Source organism: Heliconius melpomene, chromosome 21, assembly GCF_056956725.1.
Source record: "Heliconius melpomene rosina isolate 202511_hmr_F chromosome 21, ASM5695672v1, whole genome shotgun sequence".
Taxonomy (NCBI): domain Eukaryota; kingdom Metazoa; phylum Arthropoda; class Insecta; order Lepidoptera; family Nymphalidae; genus Heliconius; species Heliconius melpomene.
The window spans coordinates 10,085,642-10,106,637 of record NC_140409.1 but is presented as its reverse complement, the minus strand read 5'-3'; the positions used below and the strand labels follow the sequence as shown (position 1 = coordinate 10,106,637).

At 32.1% G+C, this 20,996-nt stretch overlaps 1 protein-coding gene across 1 annotated transcript; it reads left to right on the top strand.

Annotated features, from left to right (window-relative positions):
• The first annotated feature begins 8,899 nt into the window (after positions 1 to 8,899).
• On the top strand, positions 8,900 to 20,058 carry Gk1 (Glycerol kinase 1). The gene is made up of 8 exons (XM_085205929.1): positions 8,900 to 9,288; positions 10,140 to 10,313; positions 11,495 to 11,642; positions 12,903 to 13,054; positions 13,540 to 13,788; positions 14,580 to 14,749; positions 17,577 to 17,712; positions 17,889 to 20,058. Exons 1-8 carry the CDS (start codon positions 9,046 to 9,048, stop codon positions 18,159 to 18,161), a joined length of 1,545 nt encoding a protein of 514 aa, XP_085062055.1. The 5' UTR covers positions 8,900 to 9,045; the 3' UTR covers positions 18,162 to 20,058.
• The last annotated feature ends 938 nt before the right edge of the window (positions 20,059 to 20,996 follow it).

The window sequence follows — 20,996 nt, the reverse complement described above, 5'->3', positions numbered from 1 at the left end:
ATACTATTTACAAATAATTACTAAATATTAATTTATTTCGTATTGAGTTTTCGTAGGTTCTCGTGTAACATTATAAAACTCGTTTACTATTTAATTTTTATACGATTTTCTATCAAAATAATTATACAAATATAAATAATAATGAAAATCTTAATAAAAAAATTAATAGTATATTCGATAAGTATTTTAGTTAATGGCAACTATTACAATGTTTTTAATTATCTGTGTAAGAACAGAACTTAGCCGCGGAACGGCTAAGTTCTGTTGTATTTACATTATTTTGTTTAACTTTATACGTTGAATAATTATTAAGTGTTTTAAATTATTTGGATGTTGTTTAATATTAATTTTATCATTAATCGGATTTCTAAAATCGTGATGAATGTTTCGTGATCGTGATGATGTGATTACTGAGTATTTTTCTCAAATGTGAAACTATTGTGTCAGTATTTGAGTGTACTATCAAAACATACATTCTTTTAAGACATTTCAAACAAATGTTGAGTTTTTAATATTACTTATGATGTAAATATTAGTGATAGTAAAAGGAGAATGCGACAACGACGATGTAAAACTAATGTTAAATGTAAGTACCTATCTATCGTAGTTCAATATCATTTTGTGTGTTAAAAATTTTGAATATAACTTTGTGGGTGGTTCAATAACCAGTAATGCAGTATTTCTAAATAATTTCATAATAAAGGTGATATAATAAATTGACTTAAAGTAGGATTTTGTTAAACAATTTTAATAAGAGATTTGAACGTTATTTAGATTTATAATAAATAGGTAATTGCGTGAAAAAGAACGCGAGATATCGTTCTTTCTCGTTCGGTTTTGTTTTGACGAATGAAAAGTAGAAGTTTGGCAACGCTTAGTAGTATTTTTGTAGTAGTATGTGTATGTGTGCGTGACACGAAATACAGGTATTAGACTGGGATCCGACCGTTGAATCCTGCATATACGAGTTTTCTTAATTAAACCTATATTAATGAATAATACATGATTAGTAGAACTGATTACACCTGGGTTGCCTGGAAGAATCCTGCCGCAATCACCTTTAATTACATTTTTTCGTAACTCGTTTTTGGAGAAAATTGCACCCATACGTTTTTTATATGAATCGCACATCATTTGAAAGATAATCGCATAAGGAATTGGAAAATTAAGGGTTGCCAGCTCTCAGTCTGCCGCAAGTCTAGGGTTGCCTGGTTTAAACATGTCACTAAATGTTAATAATTTGCACTCATGTGTTTTTTTAATGAATTATATATCAAATTAAAGCTTATTTTTTTCTGAACACTATAAAACAGGGTTGCCTGGAAAATTCCTGCCGCAAACAGGGGTTGCCAGCGTTTGAAATATTTTATTCCTTATGTTTTAAAGTAAAATATTATATAATAGAAGGTCGATCTTAAAATCAATGTTTATTCTAATTGTTCACCTGTTAAATGATGATTTTAATCATATTAAGTACACGCAGAAAACTAATTAAAGATCATGGGGCAGAAGAAATCATCCTTATTTTTCAAGTAAAATAATGAATCTATAATATTGAATCTTTGCAAAATCTATTTTCTAAATACTAATATTTATTTATTAATTTAAATAACCCTTTCAAAACAACTAAATTATCTAATTAAGTAAATGTTTACAAATATCGATCTACTATAAGGTATTAATTACAACATGTTTCCTTAATATAATGAGAGGTGACAATTATTGCGGATATTTTTTTATTAATTAAGAAAATATGGAAAATTACATTTCAATAAACAATCTCTCTCTCTCTTCGCCCTCTGCTTGTTTGATTTGACAACGCCGTCCGTATCCGTAGAAAGAACTATGGCGCCCATCTTTTTGGTACGAATATTTACGTTTTTGCAAAGTAAATGAAAACTATTCAACTAATAAAAACTATTAAAAAATATAGATAAAAAAATGTCGCTAGCAACAACTTCTCCGTCTATGCTGATAGTTTTTAAGGCATTTAGGTCTGAAAGAATTGTTCTTATAATTATAATAAAGCGTAATCACTCACTCACGTCCCTAACTTAGTGTAATCAAAACTGAGGCAATTCCCACGGCCACAATTGTCACATTTTATTAAACTATATAATATTAAACATTAAAGTATACTTACGTTTTGCATTAGAAAATAATTAAAAAATACTTCTTTATTTTTTTGTTTTTAAACAATGAACTTTTTGTAACACTGTAAATGATAACCGTGCATTGTGTCACTATTTAAAAAAAAATCACTGTATTTAAAATTCATTTTTTGGCGAATTAATAACATAATTTTACACTTTTGGAAAGATTCCTTGTTAAATTCTATCACATTTTCACATCTTCATTTTTGTCAAGTAAAAACGTCTTTACTCCAAAACGAAAGGTAACTAAGTAATATGCTCAAAAACAACTCATTTGGCCATCTGCACTTTTATTGCATTTAGAAACAATACATCTTCGAAAATAATTTTATTGCATTTGGTTTGCTTTGTATCGCGCCGCAAAATGTTTATCTATAGTAAAAAATAGCCAACTAATTGATATTTGCCGACTCTTGGTCATAAACCGTAAATAGCGTTTATTAGTCGGCATTACTGTCGGATTTTCTGCGAATTTATTTTGTTTAGTTTTGTTTATTATAATTCTATTATATATATTTCTTTCCTATGCAAATTATTAAAAATTGCGTGAGAAAAAATCAAATCAAATCAAACAAGTAGAGGACGAAGAGAGAGATAGAGAGAGTTCATTGAAATGTATTTTTCAATATAATTAATAAAAAAAATATTCGCAATAATGGTCACCCTTCATTATATTAAGGGAACATGATGTATATGTATGTATATTAATAGTTTATAGAAGATCGATATTTGTAAACATTTATTTAATTAGATAATTTAATTGTTTCAAAATGGTAATTTAAATTAATAAATAAATATTAGTATTTAGAAAATAGATTTTGCAAAGACTCAATATTATAGATTCATTATTTTACTTGAAAAATAAGGATGATTTCTTCTGCCCCAGTGGCGGACTAAGGGGGGGGGGGGCGGCAGGGGCGGTCCGCCCCGGGCCTCGGGTCCTGGGGGGCCTCCAAATGGTGCAAATTCCTTTGATCAAATCCTAAACAGGCCTTTAAAAAACGCATAGTATCTACTTAAAAGGAAGTTTGAGGTTGGAGGGGGCCTCCAATAAACAAATAAGTACAAGGATTAGTGCAGCCTGTACCGATAGTTTACATTATATTAATTAAAATTAGTTTTATCTTTCTAATGTAATCTGACATTTAGATTTAAAATGTGTCATTTAGTTTGCATGTGGTTCCAGTTTCGTAGTTTTTTATTTCAAGTTCCTAGGGCCTCCAGACCGACGTCATTTTATAAAAGTTTGCGTACTCACTAACCTGAAAGTGGGGCCCTTCCAGAAGTAGCGCAAAATAAAGGTACATCTGTGTCTGGGAGGATGACTGAGCCATCAGATCGGTTTGGGTGCTTATAAGGGGTCTTAAAATAGTCCATCAATAATATATGTAAAATTATAGCGTACTTTTTAAAGTGGTTTTGGAAGTCAAATAGCTGTTGCTCAATTTAAAAACCGCCATCCGCGGCTAATATGGAACGCAACAACATGTCAAGTACGATCACTGTTTAAAACGCTAGTACCCAGACAGAAACTCCGCTTTGCAACGTGGAATATTGGCTCTCTAATCGGACGATGCAGAGAACTCGCAGATGTATTTATAAGACTTCGGGTCCACTGTGCTTTCCTCCAGGAAGCTTGCTAGAAGGGCAATAAGTCCCGCAATAACGGTCAGGGTTACTGGCTTATATACACCGGGTCACCCTCAGGTAAAAACTGTGTGGCAATAGTTCTTTCTAAAGAGCTTCAGAACTGGCTTCTTGAAGCTGATGGTCGCTGCAATAGATTTGCAGCGACCTTGATGCGTATAAGGGTGCTGATTGAAGGTCTATGCCCATGCGCCGCAGGCCGGCTGTAGCGTGTCCAAAAAAGAGTAATTCTGAAAGCAGAATGAAGAGGTTCTACTTGCTATACCGTCTACCGATATGGTTGTTTTTTGTTGGGGAAGACTTGAAAAGTCACGGGCCGTAAGGCTGCTGAGCCGTATGAACGTGTTCACGGGGGTTTTAGATACGGTCTTCGTAATACAGAGGGAGAAAATATTCGGAGAACCTATATTGCGTCTGATCTAGCCGTCGCGAATACGTTCTTCCAAAAGAACCCTCAGCACGTTATTACGTATAAATTTGGTCCCACTCCACTCAAATTGACTACTTATTGACCAGACGGTGTCATATGGGCAGAGTAACTAACTGTAAAGTAATTCCAAGCGAAAGCCTGACGGCCCAACATCGTCTTCTTCTGGACTTTAACGTCACCCCGAAGAATAAAGTAGCCGAGAAACGTAAGCCTCAGATCAAGTGGTGGTAGCCGAATGGACCGATGCATACTGACTAGTAGGTGACGGCTGATATACGAGAGTATAACTGTTATTTTATACGGCAGTGAATGCTGGCCAGCACTATCTCGGCACATTCAGGAGCTTCACGTCCCGGAAATGAGGATGCTAAGGTGGATGTACAGCGTAACACGGTATGACCGCAATCGTAACACATTCATTTGAGGTAGTCTTGGAGTCCGTGACGTAGCAGATAAACTCCAAGAGCATCGCCTGAGATGGTTTGGCCACGTTACGCGGATGCAAGTGCTATGCTATATCAGCCCCTGGAGTGAGACCTATCGAACGCCGAAGGAAGCGCTGGTTGGATGCTGTGATGCAAGACATGAGAGCCAATGGACTCACCACCGAAGCACTTAAGACCGTGCAAAATGGAGTAGGTTGAGTAGGAAGACAGACCCTGGAAATAGCCGGGATTAATGCCAAGAAGAAGAAGACGAAGTATAGCGTATTTTGTCCCAATTTTAAACAATCTTTAGGACGTCTAGCAAGAGTAAAGCCTACGTAAAGGGTTTAGTTATAACATTTTTTTTTTTACTTTTTTCTCAAAAACATATTTAAATACAAGCGTTTTTACTTTAACGTAGGTGAGCGTGTACCTTAAATTGACGCTATCTTTGAAAGGGCCTCATTTCGACAAGATGTAAACTAAATAAGCATACACACTAATTTGTACATGAAAAAAAAAGTGATATATAAAATTTTTTTTTCACTGGGGGGGGGGGGCCTCATTCAACGACACCGCCCCGGGCCTCCGACGGGGTTAGTCCGCCACTGTTCTGCCCCATGATCTTTAAATAGTTTTTTGCGTGTACTTAATATGATTAAAATCATCATTTAACAGGTGAACAATTAGAATAAACATTGATTTTAAGATCGACCTTCTATTATATAATATTTTACTTTAAAACATAAGGCAGACCGCGCATTTCATCGTCTATTCTCATAGTCAAACGGAACCGGAATAAAATATTTCAAACGCTGGCAACCCCTGTTTGCGGCAGGAATTTTCCAGGCAACCCTGTTTTATAGTGTTCAGAAAAAAATAAGCTTTAATTTGATATATAATTCATTAAAAAAACACATGAGTGCAAATTATTAACATTTAGTGACATATTTAAACCAGGCAACCCTAGACTTGCGGCAGACTGAGAGCTGGCAACCCTTAATTTTCCAATTCCTTATGCGATTATCTTTCAAATGATGTGCGATTCATATAAAAAACGTATGGGTGCAATTTTCTCCAAAAACGAGTTACGAAAAAATGTAATTAAAGGTGATTGCGGCAGGATTCTTCCAGGCAACCCAGGTGTAATCAGTTCTACTAATCATGTATTATTCATTAATATAGGTTTAATTAAGAAAACTCGTATATGCAGGATTCAACGGCCGGATCTCAGGGTATATGGAGAAAAATCGTGAAATGAAAAAAAAATCCTACGTCCAAATTGTTGACGCATCTTGAGTAATTTCTTTAGCTCCGGGTTTGAAATATTTTACCCTATATGCAGTTTCAATTAAAGAAGCGCGGCCTCTTCCACCTGTATATGCAATGTTAAGCTATCATTTCAATTTTCCCTACGGTGGCCCAATTATTGATTTTTATGGATTTCGTTCAATTATGCTAGTATATTGTGTTATTTTATTGGACGCAGTTATTATATTTTTAAGGCATAATGTTTTATGTATAGTTTTACTTTTGTACATAAAATATGTGTGTTATATTATTTCTAAAAACTAGATTCTTTATTATTTTGATAAACAAAGGAAATATTTCAACTTCCACAGTAAATGGAGTTAGTTATAAATCAAAAATGTAAGTGACCGAAATTTTTCTTATGTAACATGCTGTTGGAAAATACAAAAATAACTTTTCCAAAACAATAAAGGGAAGTCCATTGCATTATTTTAACACTGCAGGCCAAGCGAAGCCGTCGCCGGTTTTAGTTTTAATAAATTAATACTCCCATACCTCACTCGCCTCATCTGTAAAACAGATTTTGCCCAGCACAGCTACCGGTCTCTCACAAAAGGTTTTCACTGTTCGATTTTTGATGGGTATTTTTTAGTTTTTTCGCCTCTCCCGTACTTGCATTGCAAACAGAGAATTTAATAACAACAATGTGATACAAAGGCTTGCTGAGTAATTAAATATTGCCTGAATGAGAATGGAACTTCATTTCTATTTTGTAATATGACATTTCACTATGGGATCCACCTCCTTGAGGGATGCCAGTCGCCGAGCTGGTCCAAGTCGGCAAACCCGTTCAGATGAAACTCACTACAGTAAGTTAACAACTATGCCAAATCGATACCATGTCAATTTTGAAGCCGAGAATTTGTGACATAGAATATTTTCAATAGGAACACGAGGATGAATATTATTTTAATACTAGTAAAATGCCTAGCCTACGCTTTATATTTACTAAGATCAGGCGTAGTCCTAGATATATAATATATTTTGTATTTTTCGTACTAAAATATTATTTTTATCACTATTAAAGTACAATACGAATATTTCTACATAACTATGGTGTGTGTTCTGAACGCATGCCTCCTGCATTCATGGTTCGCTTGTCCTCTATAAACTGAAGCTTTGCCGAAGTCAATTAATAGGCCTCGTTAACCGAACTTCAATCGGATTTGCAGTTCACATCTTCTAGATATTGATACGTGGAAGATCGAATTGATGGTTGAGTTTAAAGTTGGAGAGATTTCAGATTTCTTGTTAGCGCTTGTACACCTTCACGCTGTATCCCACGTAGAGCAGGATAGGCAGAGTTAAGGCACTCCGTTCCCATTAAGACACTTCCGTTCCCCCTTTTCGCGAAATACTGATTAGTCTTCAGACCTGAATGAGTTTTCTCACTATCAGAAATATATTATATATCTCATATTATTTTTTTAAAGAGCAAATGCCATTGTATGGGGCGCGCTGAACACAAAGCTTTGAGATCTATTTTCATATTTTTTGTGTTTTGACGCAGCAATAGAAATTAGTATAGATGTATCCTATTTTTAACAAATATAAAACATATTTACAGATATTTAGTTATATTTAATTATATTATATTAAGTTTAGAGACTAAGCTTGCTTTAAAATATTTTTTAATTCACCCTAAATACTAAAGTAGGACCTACAAATGAAAAACCGTAGACGTTGAGATATCCGAGAAGTTGCATTAATGATAATTGAAGCTGTACAAACAGAATAATATTATTTGTGTTGAACCGACAAGTTTCAGGAGCAAAATATTTTTATTATTGTCCCTTTAAAAAATTAACCTGAGACCGTCGTGGCCCAGGGGCCCAAATCGACGGTCGTGGGTTCGATCCCCACTCGAATGAATTATTATTTCTTAATATTTCATTACTTCGCCCTGGCACCAAGATAAAAGTTCCGCATTGAGTATTGCCACAATTGATTTTTTTTTAATAAATGAAACTTTGTACTCGTTTTGAAATCATATTATTTACTTTGAAATCTCGACTCGACATTATAACATTTATTACTTTTTTCAGCCATTTAAAACCTAATGAATTAGTATATGTGTAGCAAACGTTAAGCTACATCCGGCGGAAGTTAGAAATTTGCCGAGAAAGACCTAGACGAGATTACATTTCTTATAATAAATAGCTATAATAATAGCTGACATTCATTTCATTTCCGAGATATAAACTAAGTTAAATAGAAATAAAAATATATTTTTTTAACATTGTACTTCTTTATCTTTAAATAATATTTTTCTACTTATTGCAATTTTATTTCACTGTATCCCGCATATTGCAAGGTAAGCAGAGGGAACCTAGTGATCTATTAGGTTCCATCTGCCTTCCCTACTGTGTGCGGGATACAACGTGAAGCTAAAAATAGCTCGATATAAGAAGAGAATATTTATACATTCCTAATAAACGAAACGATAGCGCGATTAAGAAACGTTCAGCGCTATCTGAGTAAATGTGTTCTGTGCTCACAATCTTAATACAACGAAGCTGGAAACTTTTGACGTATATTATTATTAAATTAAGAAGTATATGGAGTATCGAGGCTTTAGACCATTATAGACAACTTTTTATTTTATTGCATTATATTTGCTAAGAAATCTAGAGGACGCTTTAGAATTGAATATTTCAAATAACGTCGACAGATGTCACTGCAAATTAAATACGAACAATAACACTAAATTAATTTATTAACTTTGTATATTTGTAATTATTAATATAAAATGATATTTACCACAAATCATTTATTGTATAGTTCATAAAAAAATGTTTTTTTTCGCAATCCGTTCTTCACTATCTGTGGTTGTTTATTCTGAATAAGTCTATGGTTAAAAAAAAATACTTCTATTATATGGTGTCTATATCTATATTGGTGTCAAATTTTGACAGTCAAAATCAAAACATCCAAGAAAACCTCTAGGCTCTAAGTTAAAATGTCGGCTGTGAAAATCCAGATAACGATAAGTATTTAATGTTTAGTTAAACAAGAATCAGGGTTCAAAGTGCAATCAGACAGGCAAAATATATTTTGTTTGTTTTCGCATGCTTTAATTATGTCTGCTTACGGTAAATTTGGACCGCTAGTAGGAGCTATAGATGAGGGAACATCGAGTGCTCGTTTTATTATATTTAAAGCCAATTCTTGTGAAGTGGTAGCGGTGTATCAGAAAGAATTAGAACAATATTTCCCTCAAGAAGGATGGGTGGAACAGGATCCTATCGCAATACTAGACGTAGTGACGACATGCATAACAGGTGCTGTGGAACAATTAGTGTCTTTAGGGGGTTCTCCGAAGGTTAGTTATTCATTATTTACGCTTTAATTTTTAAATATATATATATCAGTCGGAAATAATTCTCTAACAAAATTTCCCTTGCAATTTGTATGGAAAGTCGAAAATCGCCATGAGACACCTCTTGATATAAAAATTAAGACCTGCCCTTTTAACAGACATATTTTTTCGATGTCTAGAATAATATTTTCACTATAATTAAGGAAAAAAAAGAAAACATTTTTTTAGGTCCACCTAATATATTATTTTATTATGATTAGGAAATTTTACAAATTGATAATTGTTAAATATGATTATAGAATGTAAAACAAAATATTTTAACTAGATATTTAAATAAATTCATACATAATTATAATAAATAAAAATATAATTATAATTATTCTAGGATAACATAGAGCAATACAGCAATGATTGCAATGCAATTGTTGTGCATACTCTAGGCAATAAATTATTTTAGTTTCATAGTTCTAGTAAGACAAATTATGATGTTGAGTTTAGCTACACAACAGGCGATGTCTTGAATTTGTTCAAAGTGGAGTACCAAGTGTTTGTAACATTAGTTTCTCTTTGTCAATCCTGTTATTGTATATTGTCTATTTTGTGTATTTTTTACGTGCATGCATTATACATATAGCAGAGTAGGAATCCTAATAATAAGAAACTCTGTTCCCTGCTTTCTGTCCAATTTTTGAGACAGTGAATGTTGGTGGGTGGAACTCAATTGTTACAATTGTAACCAGAGCCAGAAAATGAAACCCATTACCCTGAAGTGAAATCCAAAACTGCGGAGTGTACACCAACACACTGTGCTATGATAGTTTCTTAAATTATAATGTAATTATAAATAATTCCAGGATATCATAGCAGTAGGCGTTACCAACCAGAGAGAAACTACAATAGTATGGGATAAAACCACAGGGAAGCCCCTTCACAATGCTATAGTATGGCTTGATATGAGGACATCCTCTACTATAGACAAATTGCTTGACACGGTCCCTAATAAGACAAGGAATAAAAATTATTTGAAGGTAACATTATCATTTGTATTGACATATTTCACAACATGATTACAAGAATATATATATTTTAATAACAATAACACTTTATTGCACTTTTACAATTGGAATATACATTTGATTATATATTTTTTATTTATATTTCTGAAATTTTAGGCTTAATACATAAAATTTGAAAGTACAAAGCACAGTGGAAAAAACTCTAAGCATAATATACTCTTGTGCATTTCAAATCAACCATCTCCTCTATTGTCACAGGCTGGCGCCACTGTGTTGTGACAACACAAAATTTAAAATGTAATGAAATAAAAAGAGGAGAAAAAAATTATAGACAGATTGTCTGTACTGTATTCAATACTTAAATTAATAAAAAGACCTGTAATATTATAAGCTTACATCTTTTTCTAAATTTAAATAGTCTATTATATGTTTTAAACAACAAATCATTATTTATGTTGTGTAATTTAAATTTGCAATTCAAATCTTTCAAGGACACAAAATAAAGAAAATAAAATGAATATAAATTGTGTTGTAAGTATAAATTGTGATAATTATTAAGAATAATCAATAATATCAAGAGTTATGAATGCCATAGAGTTGTTATATAAATATATATTTGGCAGCAGTGCCTTTTTGGCTTTTTGTATGTTTAAAAATGCATACTTTTTGCCCAACTATTACAATGTTTTGTATGTTAAACTTTATTATTAATTTTTAATACTATTACCTATATAAATTGTAAATAGAAATGTATAAATCTTGTTTTGTTAATTATATTTGTATTAAATAATAATAATTTGCAAAGATGGAATATTTGTTGCAAATTAATTTAATGTATTTTTTAAATTTATATATTTAATTTATTAATGGAGTATATTTAGTATTATATGTTTATGGAAACCTAATTTCAAATACACCACACTAGAGGTTCACTACGAAAATCAAAGATAAGATAATGTTTTTTTCTTGGCTCGCAGACTGTCCATTGCTGAATGTAGGCATCAATATACTCAAATAGATTCTAATATATAATAGATACGACGGTTCTTCCAACTACTTACAATTTCAAAAGAAACAAAAATATGTACAAATTCTTTATTATAACTTAAATAAACAAAACGCAATCTTTTATTTTTGTTCTTTTCTTTTATCTTTTATCTTCTTTACGAAAGTTTCTGCTATTTACATTTCAGCCATTATGTGGTCTCCCTTTGTCACCATACTTCAGTGCCGTTAAGCTCCGATGGCTTAGTGATAATGTTGATGCTGTGAAGCAGGCCATGAAAAAAGGCACTTGTTGTTTCGGTACTGTCGACACGTGGATTATGTGGAATTTAACTGGTAAAATATTTTGGAATTGTTTTGGATTATGTTAAAATTATTAAAAATTAATTAATCTGTGCCGTCATTGAGGCTGTCGCGTCGCAGCGGCATAACGTCATTGTAAATACTAAAGTTGTTGGTTGTGGATGCTCTAGGGAATGAGATATTTTCTTTTTTTTTTTCATTTTCTCGCTGCGTAACGCAATGCTGCATTTTGTCTTTATATCTAGACAGACAAAACACAACCCACAAACGTCGTGTTTAACAATTAAAAGCTATCGTACTACTTAACCACAGCCATATTATGTAATGCTACATACATATTATATTCAATTACAGTCAGGTAATAAAGACATGCAGAGATAAAGATAATATGTCGCAAAATTTTAAAATAGGAGAAAATAAAAAAAAACTATTTATGTTTTAAATATTTTATTTAGTAGTTTTGGAGGCCGTCGTAGCGCAGCGGCACAAGGGTGTGACTAATACGACGGTTGTGGGTTTGGTCCCCACTCGAGGAAGTGAAATATTTATTCACATTTATATTTCCATTTCTTCGCTATGGTGTCCAGGCAATGAGTGCATTGAGTTCTGCCATTCAACACGCAATGCCTCCAGAGTTCTGCAAAAAGTAGGGAGCGGAGTGTCTTAACACTAGGTTCCCTCCGGCTAACCTGCTGTGTGCGGGATACACTATGAAGCTGAAAAGTCAAAAGTCAAAGTCAAATCACAAAAGTTAATGCCTCAGACCTGAGAAGAACCGGCGCAAGAAACTTAGCGGGATTTTTTAAATCAATTTTATACAAATACAATATGTTTAATTATTTGTGACAATGATACCTTTGAAACAGATTAGAGCAAGCATTTCGTTCTCAAGGCTTGTTATCATTTATAAAATCATTAATTTGGTAATATTCTTTACCACAAGTCAATTCTCAATTTTTTTAAATATAATAGAGAAAATTCTTTGAAGTTTTCTGGGATCCTATTGTAAAAGTGTACACATTGTCACTTAAAAGAATTACGGATTCGATGCAATCGAGTGACAGGTGCACCAAGTGTAAGCCTATTTCTGGTATTAATATTATGAACATCACCAATTTTGGTATTTTTTTTTTGGTAGTATTGTTAAAATTGCAGAGGTATTTATTGTAATGTACTTATCGTATTTTAAGGATAACAATTTTGTGAGTTTGTTTCTAGGTATATAAAACTGAGAAAATACAAAATAATATGTATTTAAAACTGTGATTTATACTAAATATATTTATTCTTCAGGTGGTGTAAATGGCGGTAAACATGTGACCGACGTCACGAACGCTTCCCGCACAATGCTTATGAACATTGAGAATCTGAAATGGGATTCATTACTAATGAAGTTTTTTGAAATACCGCAATCCGTGCTGCCTGAAATTAAATCTAGCTCTGAAGTAAGTAACTAGATTTTTTAAACGGATATATCAACTATTCTAATGTTGGTAGGAGGCTGTATGGTTATTACTTACTAATATCAAAAATTAATACGATACACAACGTAATGTCTAAAGAATTGGGCGGAAAATGAGGAACGGAAATGTCTTAGTGGTTGCCTCCCAGGTTGCCTCTGCCTACCCTGCTATGTGCGGGTTGTAAAGTGAAGGTAAAAAAGTTCCGCCTTTGTAAGCTAAACAATGCATATAGTAGGTGGACAGCGTCTAACTGTAAACGTGATAAGTTTGATCAACATAATGGGAATGAATTGTTTTAATTTTCTTTTTCGTAAGACAAAATACAGCGAGAGACTCCGCTACTTAACACACAATGTCTCGAATTATAGAAGAAATCAGTGAATGGAGTTTTTTGACATTAATCTTTAGAAAATTGTCTCTAAAAAGGCGTAAAGCGTTGAAAAAGATATGTAAATTTCTAATTCCAGATATACGGTTACATATCAAATGGCTCACTAACTGGTATACCAATATCGGGGTGTCTCGGTGATCAGCAAGCGGCGTTGGTCGGTCAAATGTGTCTCACCAAAGGCCAGGCCAAGGCCACTTATGGGACTGGTTGCTTTGTCCTATATAATACTGGAGATATAAGAGTCAGCTCCTCCAGAGGTCTCTTGACAACTATTGCTTATCAGTTGGGTAGTGATAATGTGCCATGTTATGCTTTAGAAGGATCGGTGAGTTATTTAGTTTTTTTTTTTGTAAATTGTATAAAATTTCCTGTTTTTGGTTTTAAATTGATAAGTGTATATCTATTAGCGCAAAATGTGTTTTGTAAATTTAACAATTTAATACAATTTTAACACAAATAATGGAAATATTTATATATAGAATTTTTACTTTAATATTATTTTAGATGTTATTATTAATTTGTTATTAATTATTTGGAATATATTTAATACAGCTGTTTTGCATTACAACAAAACAGTTTTGAAGAAGCAGTCTCATAATTTCGCCTTTTCACATAAATATGTAGTGCAACTTACCAAATAATCATTGTTATACTTACCTTTTTCACTTCTGCGATGACGTACCCCATCTATTCTATTCTAAATCTTCAAAACTCACCAGTAAGAACGCTTGCTGCAACGCTGTGTTTCTCCATACACATAATAACAGCTATATTATCAATTATGTTACTTCGAAACACAGCATTTTTGAAGACCTGCTTGTTTACTGCTGGTGAAAGACAAAGGATGCAGATGCTATGTCTTCTTAAAAACAAAAATAACTTTATATATCTATATTAAAAGTTAATTTTTAATTTCCTTATAAAACATTTAAGTTTTTCAAATAACATGAATAAAACTGTTCACCTTAATAAGATATTTCTTAGCAATACTGTGTAACAAACTTTTCTGGTGGTTTTTTCTTTATTTATTTACTTTATCATAAAATCTTTATTTAATAAAATAAGCTTATTATTATTATTACAAGGTGTTTATTTGTTATTTTGAATATATATCAGGTGGCCATAGCAGGTGCGGCTCTCGGTTGGCTCCGAGATAACATGGGATTAATAGAAAACGCAAAAGATTCACAAGAATTAGCGGAAAAAGCTACTGAAAATGGCAGCGTGGTATTTGTTCCAGCTTTTAGTGGTCTTTATGCACCATATTGGAGGCAAGATGCACGAGGGTATGAATAATTCATTTTCTATAATTATGATATGTATTGTTCTTCTTAAATAATCCATATTTAAATTATATTTGAGGCCATCTTGGCCTTGGCAGGGACTGTTCCTACTATGGCCATTTTATTACAGCGACCCGCTCGTGGTTGTAATTACGCGTGATTGTACTACACAATTACTTATTTTTTATTGAAATAAAACAAACACTAAATATTAAGAGATTTTTTAAAAATATAATAGTTCTAACTGTATTTAACAACTTAAATACAGTTAGTATTATTGTATTTTTCTATCCGATCCGATTCTAAGATTAGCGTGCACAAAAACACAGACAAACAGATAAACTGACTAAAAAAATTAAAAAATTATTGTTTTGGGTTTTGTAATCCTGATAAATGTCTTGACTAAAAGATTTCTCATTTATCTTCCATGTACAGATAGTGATAAGTTACAAGCTTGTTATATGTATAGATTTTCAATTGGCAGTTCTATTAAGGAAAAAAGTGGCGTTAAGCTACCCCATCGTAGTCGACTACCATATACAAGCATTCAATACCAACTGAGGTAGCGCACCTGGACATAGGCTAACATGCTGAATAAACTAGAATGGGTCCCTACAGTAACCTCCTTAAAGAAAATAATATAATAATAAAATTACACATTATTTAGTAATATCTTTAGAAGCATATAGGTTTATTCACATGTTTATAATAGTAAACACTTTTGTGGAACAATGTTATTCGTAACTTGACTACTTGTTAGTCTTTTTAATAAGATTGACATACTTGCTAAGTAATGTAATTATTATTAACAATTTTTATATATGTAGTATTATTATATTCTATATGAATGTAATATAATTTATATAATTCAACACTGATATAAATTTAAGTAGATTAAAATCTTTATATTTACTGACTTTTGAAATAATTTGATATTTTTTTCAATAGATACCATTGTTGTGCTAGTGATTTATGCCATTTATTTTTTTTCTTGTAAGAACTTCTTGTTTTTTATCTTGTTGGAAATATTAGATTTATTTCCTGCGCGTGTAAGATTCTAATAAGAAAGTTTCATTAAGGTCTTTGAAATCGAAAGTATAATTTAGCAATAATAATTAATTATTATAAAATGAAGCCTTTTTAAGGCTCACTCTCTGTTCAACAGATGGCGTTGAACGTTTTTAACTCGCGCTATGGTTTGGTTTGGTTGTAGAGTATATAAGCATTTCCTCCAGCTCCTCTCGACGTTGTATACAGATATGTAGCTGTAGATTGTGTTGATTTTGATTATGTTTTTGACAGCGAGACAGATGATTCTGTCTCGTTTAGAAATTCTTATAAATATGATTAATTGATTATAGTTTAATTACGTTGGTATAAAGAAGTTAAAATTAAAGCATACTGCGTATATCAACATATGGCCCATTTATTTTGAAAGTCGTGTAAGTCCATTTTCTTTTGTGTCGAGAAAATTAAAGGTTAGTATATTTGTTGATTTAAAAATATAGGCAAATCATATTATTATTATTTCTATTGTTTTATCAACATTTAATTTGTTTATATAAATTTGTTTTTAGCTAATTAGACTACGATAACACATATTTATGTGCTGCAAATGAACTTACACCACTTTCAAAATTAGGCAATTGTAAAAATCGTTTAATTTCAATTTTGAAAAATTAAATATCGCTTAAAATATACTTCATTTTAATATAATTTTGTTTACAAATACGCATAACAACACATAAAATTTTATTTTAGACGGCAATTACATTGTCATTACAAGAATTTACATATTCTCAATTAAAATATGCATGATGCACCGGAGGTATGTAGGGTAGAGCTGCTTCATGTCTTTATATTTTTCGTACGTAATAGGTCTGGCATTTTGGCATTTTACACGTAATATCACACGTAATCCTATAAATATTATAAGTCTGAAACATTGTAAGTTTTTTTATTTGGGTAAAGGTATCGCCAAAAGTACGTAATAGATTGGTTTCAAATTTAATACACAGCTAGAGTATGAATTGGAATAGTACATAGGCTACATTTTATTTAAAAATTCAACTCCTAAATAATATAAAATTAGAAAAATCGTAATAAGATTGGGGATTTTTCCGCAAAAAGATGTTCTACTGTTGTTTTTGCTGTTTTTTTAATTCGCCAAAATACGGGCAAAAATACGGAGTCATACAGCCTTGTCGTATTTATTTTCTTCTCACAGGTTATGCGCTGTACATTTTCTAATACATCTCTCTATTTTTTTAATATCTATCTTTTAACTTACGAGTAGTGGAAACACGGATGGGAAACAATGACAATCGTCCGCGGGACACATAAAATAAATGAAAAATAACAAAACACAGATCGGCATCCATCTGCTATACCTCTGTCAATTGGACTTACACCACTTTCATAATCAATGATTATGCAATTTCATTAACCGACCGATTTTGAGTTGTACAAAACATGGGATTTTTTTGAGAAATTAAACATGTACTTGTTATAAATAAAAAAATTACATTAAATTAAGCATGAATTACGTGATAGCTCATTTTTTCTCAAAAATGGACTTACACCACTTTCAAAATAAACGGTTACATACCAATTTTTAAAGAAAAAATATTTATTTATGAATTGTTTATTTCATTATTAACAACTGCGTCGGTCAGTTACGTACACCGGGTTCTAGTTATAAATGATCTTAACTTTGTTGATAATTTTAAGTTTTTTTTTGTAAATAACGTAAAATGAACAATGCTACAACTAGCCAATAAGATTACCTTTATCTTGCTTGTAAACTATAGAATTAATATATTTTCCACAGAGTAATCTGCGGAATTACAGAGGATACTAACTCAAATCACGTCGTCAAAGCTGCCTTGGAAGCAGTTTGTTTTCAAGTAAGAGATATATTGGACGCCATGAACGAGGATTGCGGTATTCCACTTCAATTGTTGAAAGTACGTTTGGTGTTATTATTTTATTACAAGCTTTTATTTACTTTCAGTAGTTAGTCTGTTGTCTGTAATGAATCTATAAATCGGATGACAATGCAATATTATTATGACCGCCGAATAGCAACCGCCCAGTTCGGCTCGTAGAGATATATAAATCAAGAAATATTTTGCTATTACAGGTAGACGGTGGTATGACATCAAACACACTAGTGATGCAAATGCAAGCTGATTTAATAGGTATTGACGTTATAAAGGCGGGATTTACGGAGAGCACCGCCTTAGGGGCCGCCATGGTTGCTTTTTGGGGTTTAGATAAGAATAGACAAGGAACCCCTATTGCAATGTCGGCAGGAATCACCTATCAACCCAAAATGAGCGAAGACGATCGCGATATGAAATATAAACAATGGAAAATGGCCGTAGAAAGGTCCTTAGGTTGGGAACAAAATTAAAATGAAGAACTGTTATGTTGTTTTGTTATTTTTTGGAAAATATTGTATGTGTTTTCGTCTATGTATTCGACAATAATTATATTATTTAAGTGACCGTGTAACGTAAAATGGGATGGTTAATTTGATTATATTTAATGCGCCATATCAAAATCAAGATATATAGTATATTATATAGGCAATATAAAAAGTTATTTTTAATATAATATGATACAATACGGTCCACGAGTCGTGTACGCCCTGGAGAAGGTTTTCTGAACTATTAGACATTGTTCAGTTTAAATATTTAATTTCCTCGTATGGGGATGGAACCGACAACCAGTTGCTTTTACAGTCACATTTCTGCCTCTGCGCCACGACCGGCATCTGGACAAAATAATCAAAAATAATATAAATCCTAAAATCAAATCTGCGGCACTACAGGGCAGGTACTCGTAGATAGTACTATATCTTGGATCTTTAGCTATTGGACGACATATTTACATACGGCTCCCATTTTCGTTATCATGTCTTGTTTAACATGATTTTTTTTATTAGTACAGTTCTGTCATATTTACTACAACTAGCTTTAACTATATTAGGCCTAGAAGAAAACCTTTATGAAATTCTAAATATTTACTCGTAGATTTATATTTTGTAGAATCTTTTAATATTGATAAACCAATTGTATATTGAAAATACTTTAGTAATAAAAAAAATGGCTTTTAAAGTTGAAAAACATTATTGTAATGGAACTCTATGCTCGAGTACAAACATTAATGGTGCCTTTGTGCTGAATATTAGATATATTATCATTATTAATAATAAATTTAATTAAAAAAATGTATAATGTAACGTGGGGAATGGAGTGTCTTAACACTAGATTCCCTTTGCCTACCCTGCTGTGTGCGGGATACAGCGTGAAGATGATTTTGATAAAAAAATGTATTATTATGGTGAAAAGGTATACCTAGTTAGAAATGGTGTTAGTAGGTACTAACTTTCTTGTTTATTATAATTAACGGTTATTAATTGTAGAAGCTATTATATAATAAAATGGCAAGACATTTATTGTATATTTAAATTAATTATCTACGTTTAATAAAAATGTTATTTTTAAAAATAAAATAAATCAGCTTCACGCTGTGTCCCGCATACAATAAGCTAGGCAGGAGTTCCTTACTTTCCGCCGGATGCGCCGCTGGGGATCGAACCCACAACCCACTCGAATGTGAATGAATGATTTATTATTGTTAAAAATAATATTTGTTAATATTTTCTTTTATTCTCTCTGGTACCAAGGCAAAAAAACTCGGCGTTGTGTACTCTCTAGGATACTCAACACGTAATGCCGCGCACAATTTGGCGGAAAGTGGGGTACGGAGTTACCTAACATTAGGTTCCCTCTGCCTTCCCTGCCGTATCCGGGATACAGCGTGAAGCTAATAAAAAAAAAGAAAGGTATCCATAAATGTTACTAATATTTTGATTACACAATATGATTATGATACAAAGTTTTTGGTTTGCGTTTTAATGTATAGTTTATATAGATGAAATGAAAATTGGATTTTAAACACACCCTTTTTTTAATCGACCTAAGATGGCAATCGTAAAGAAAATAATGAAATAAATACCATAAAGGATTGCTATTTAAGTATATTAGTATATATGAGAAACTATTGAACTACAATGATATTAATGAGAGTTGTCGTTATGTAAAATCATACTTTTAATAAAATTTATTATATTAAGCTTTACCATTGGAAAAATTTCCATGGTGACGTGAATACATTTTAACAATTGACATGTATGTACGTATATATGTATGTATGTTCATTAGATTTATTATATTTATTTTTACATTTATTTACATTACACACATGGATCAACTTTCTTAAGATTATATAAAAAAATACTATAATTGCGTTTTTCATTTTCTTTTCCCGTGTTTTGTATTACTATTGTTTATATCGATATCGATAATACTATTATTTGCTTAAATTTTCACTTTGCACTTAAATTTTCAACTGAAAAAGGAAGTAATTAAAGTTAGATAAAAACATTAATGTGTTTAGCTTAGCAAATATTGCGATCCATTAAATAAAAGTATAAAATTGACCGTACACGGACACGGTGTAACGTCAGACTAAGCAAAGCGCGAGTGCTTCCAGAATTTCCTGAACATCCAATGAATCGTTTTGTAACAATTTTTACTAGTCAATGAATAAATAAATAAAATGATTCTAAAACAAAACTTCAAAATAGTAATATGAAGAAATTAATATAATGAATGTATTCAATATGTTTTTGAATCATATTTACTTATTTATTAATTGACTAGTGAAAATTGTAACGAATTTGAGGCTGTCGTGGCGCAACGGCACAAGGGTGTGACAGTAACGCGACGGCTGTGGGTTCGATCCCCACTTGAGGAAGTGAAATATTTATGTACGTTTATATTTCCGTTTCTTCGCTCTGGTCGAGGCAAAGCGCGGCGTTTAGTTCTGCCACTCAACACACAATGCCTCCAGAATTTGGCAGAAAGTGGGGAAGGGACGGAATGGATTAACAGTGTTAAATGTTAATAGTAATACATAACACAACATAGGGAGGATAATACAGACCAAATAGTAATTTATTTATTTTTTCTTTTTAAATTCACTCTGTATTGTGTGCGGGATTCAGCGTAAATCTAAAAAGGCTAAAAAATCGCGCGATATAAGAAGAGGAGTATTTATACATTCCTAATGAACTTTGGTTCATTAGGCTTGCGAGATTTAAAAACGATCAACGCCATCTGTTGAGCTGTGAGAGCCTTTATTGTATTATAATTGCTATAGATCAAATTTCAAATTGCAA

What these genes read in the sequence shown, in the direction of transcription:
- Gk1 (XM_085205929.1), top strand. Translation starts at nt 9,046, where the DNA reads ATGTCTGCTTACGGTAAATTTGGACCGCTAGTAGGAGCTATAGATGAG. An exon ending in CTTTAGGGGGTTCTCCGAAG is followed by an intron (nt 9,289 to 10,139) that starts GTTAGTTATTCA and finishes AAATAATTCCAG; the next exon opens with GATATCATAGCAGTAGGCGT. An exon ending in TGGAGGCAAGATGCACGAGG is followed by an intron (nt 14,750 to 17,576) that starts GTATGAATAATT and finishes TATTTTCCACAG; the next exon opens with AGTAATCTGCGGAATTACAG.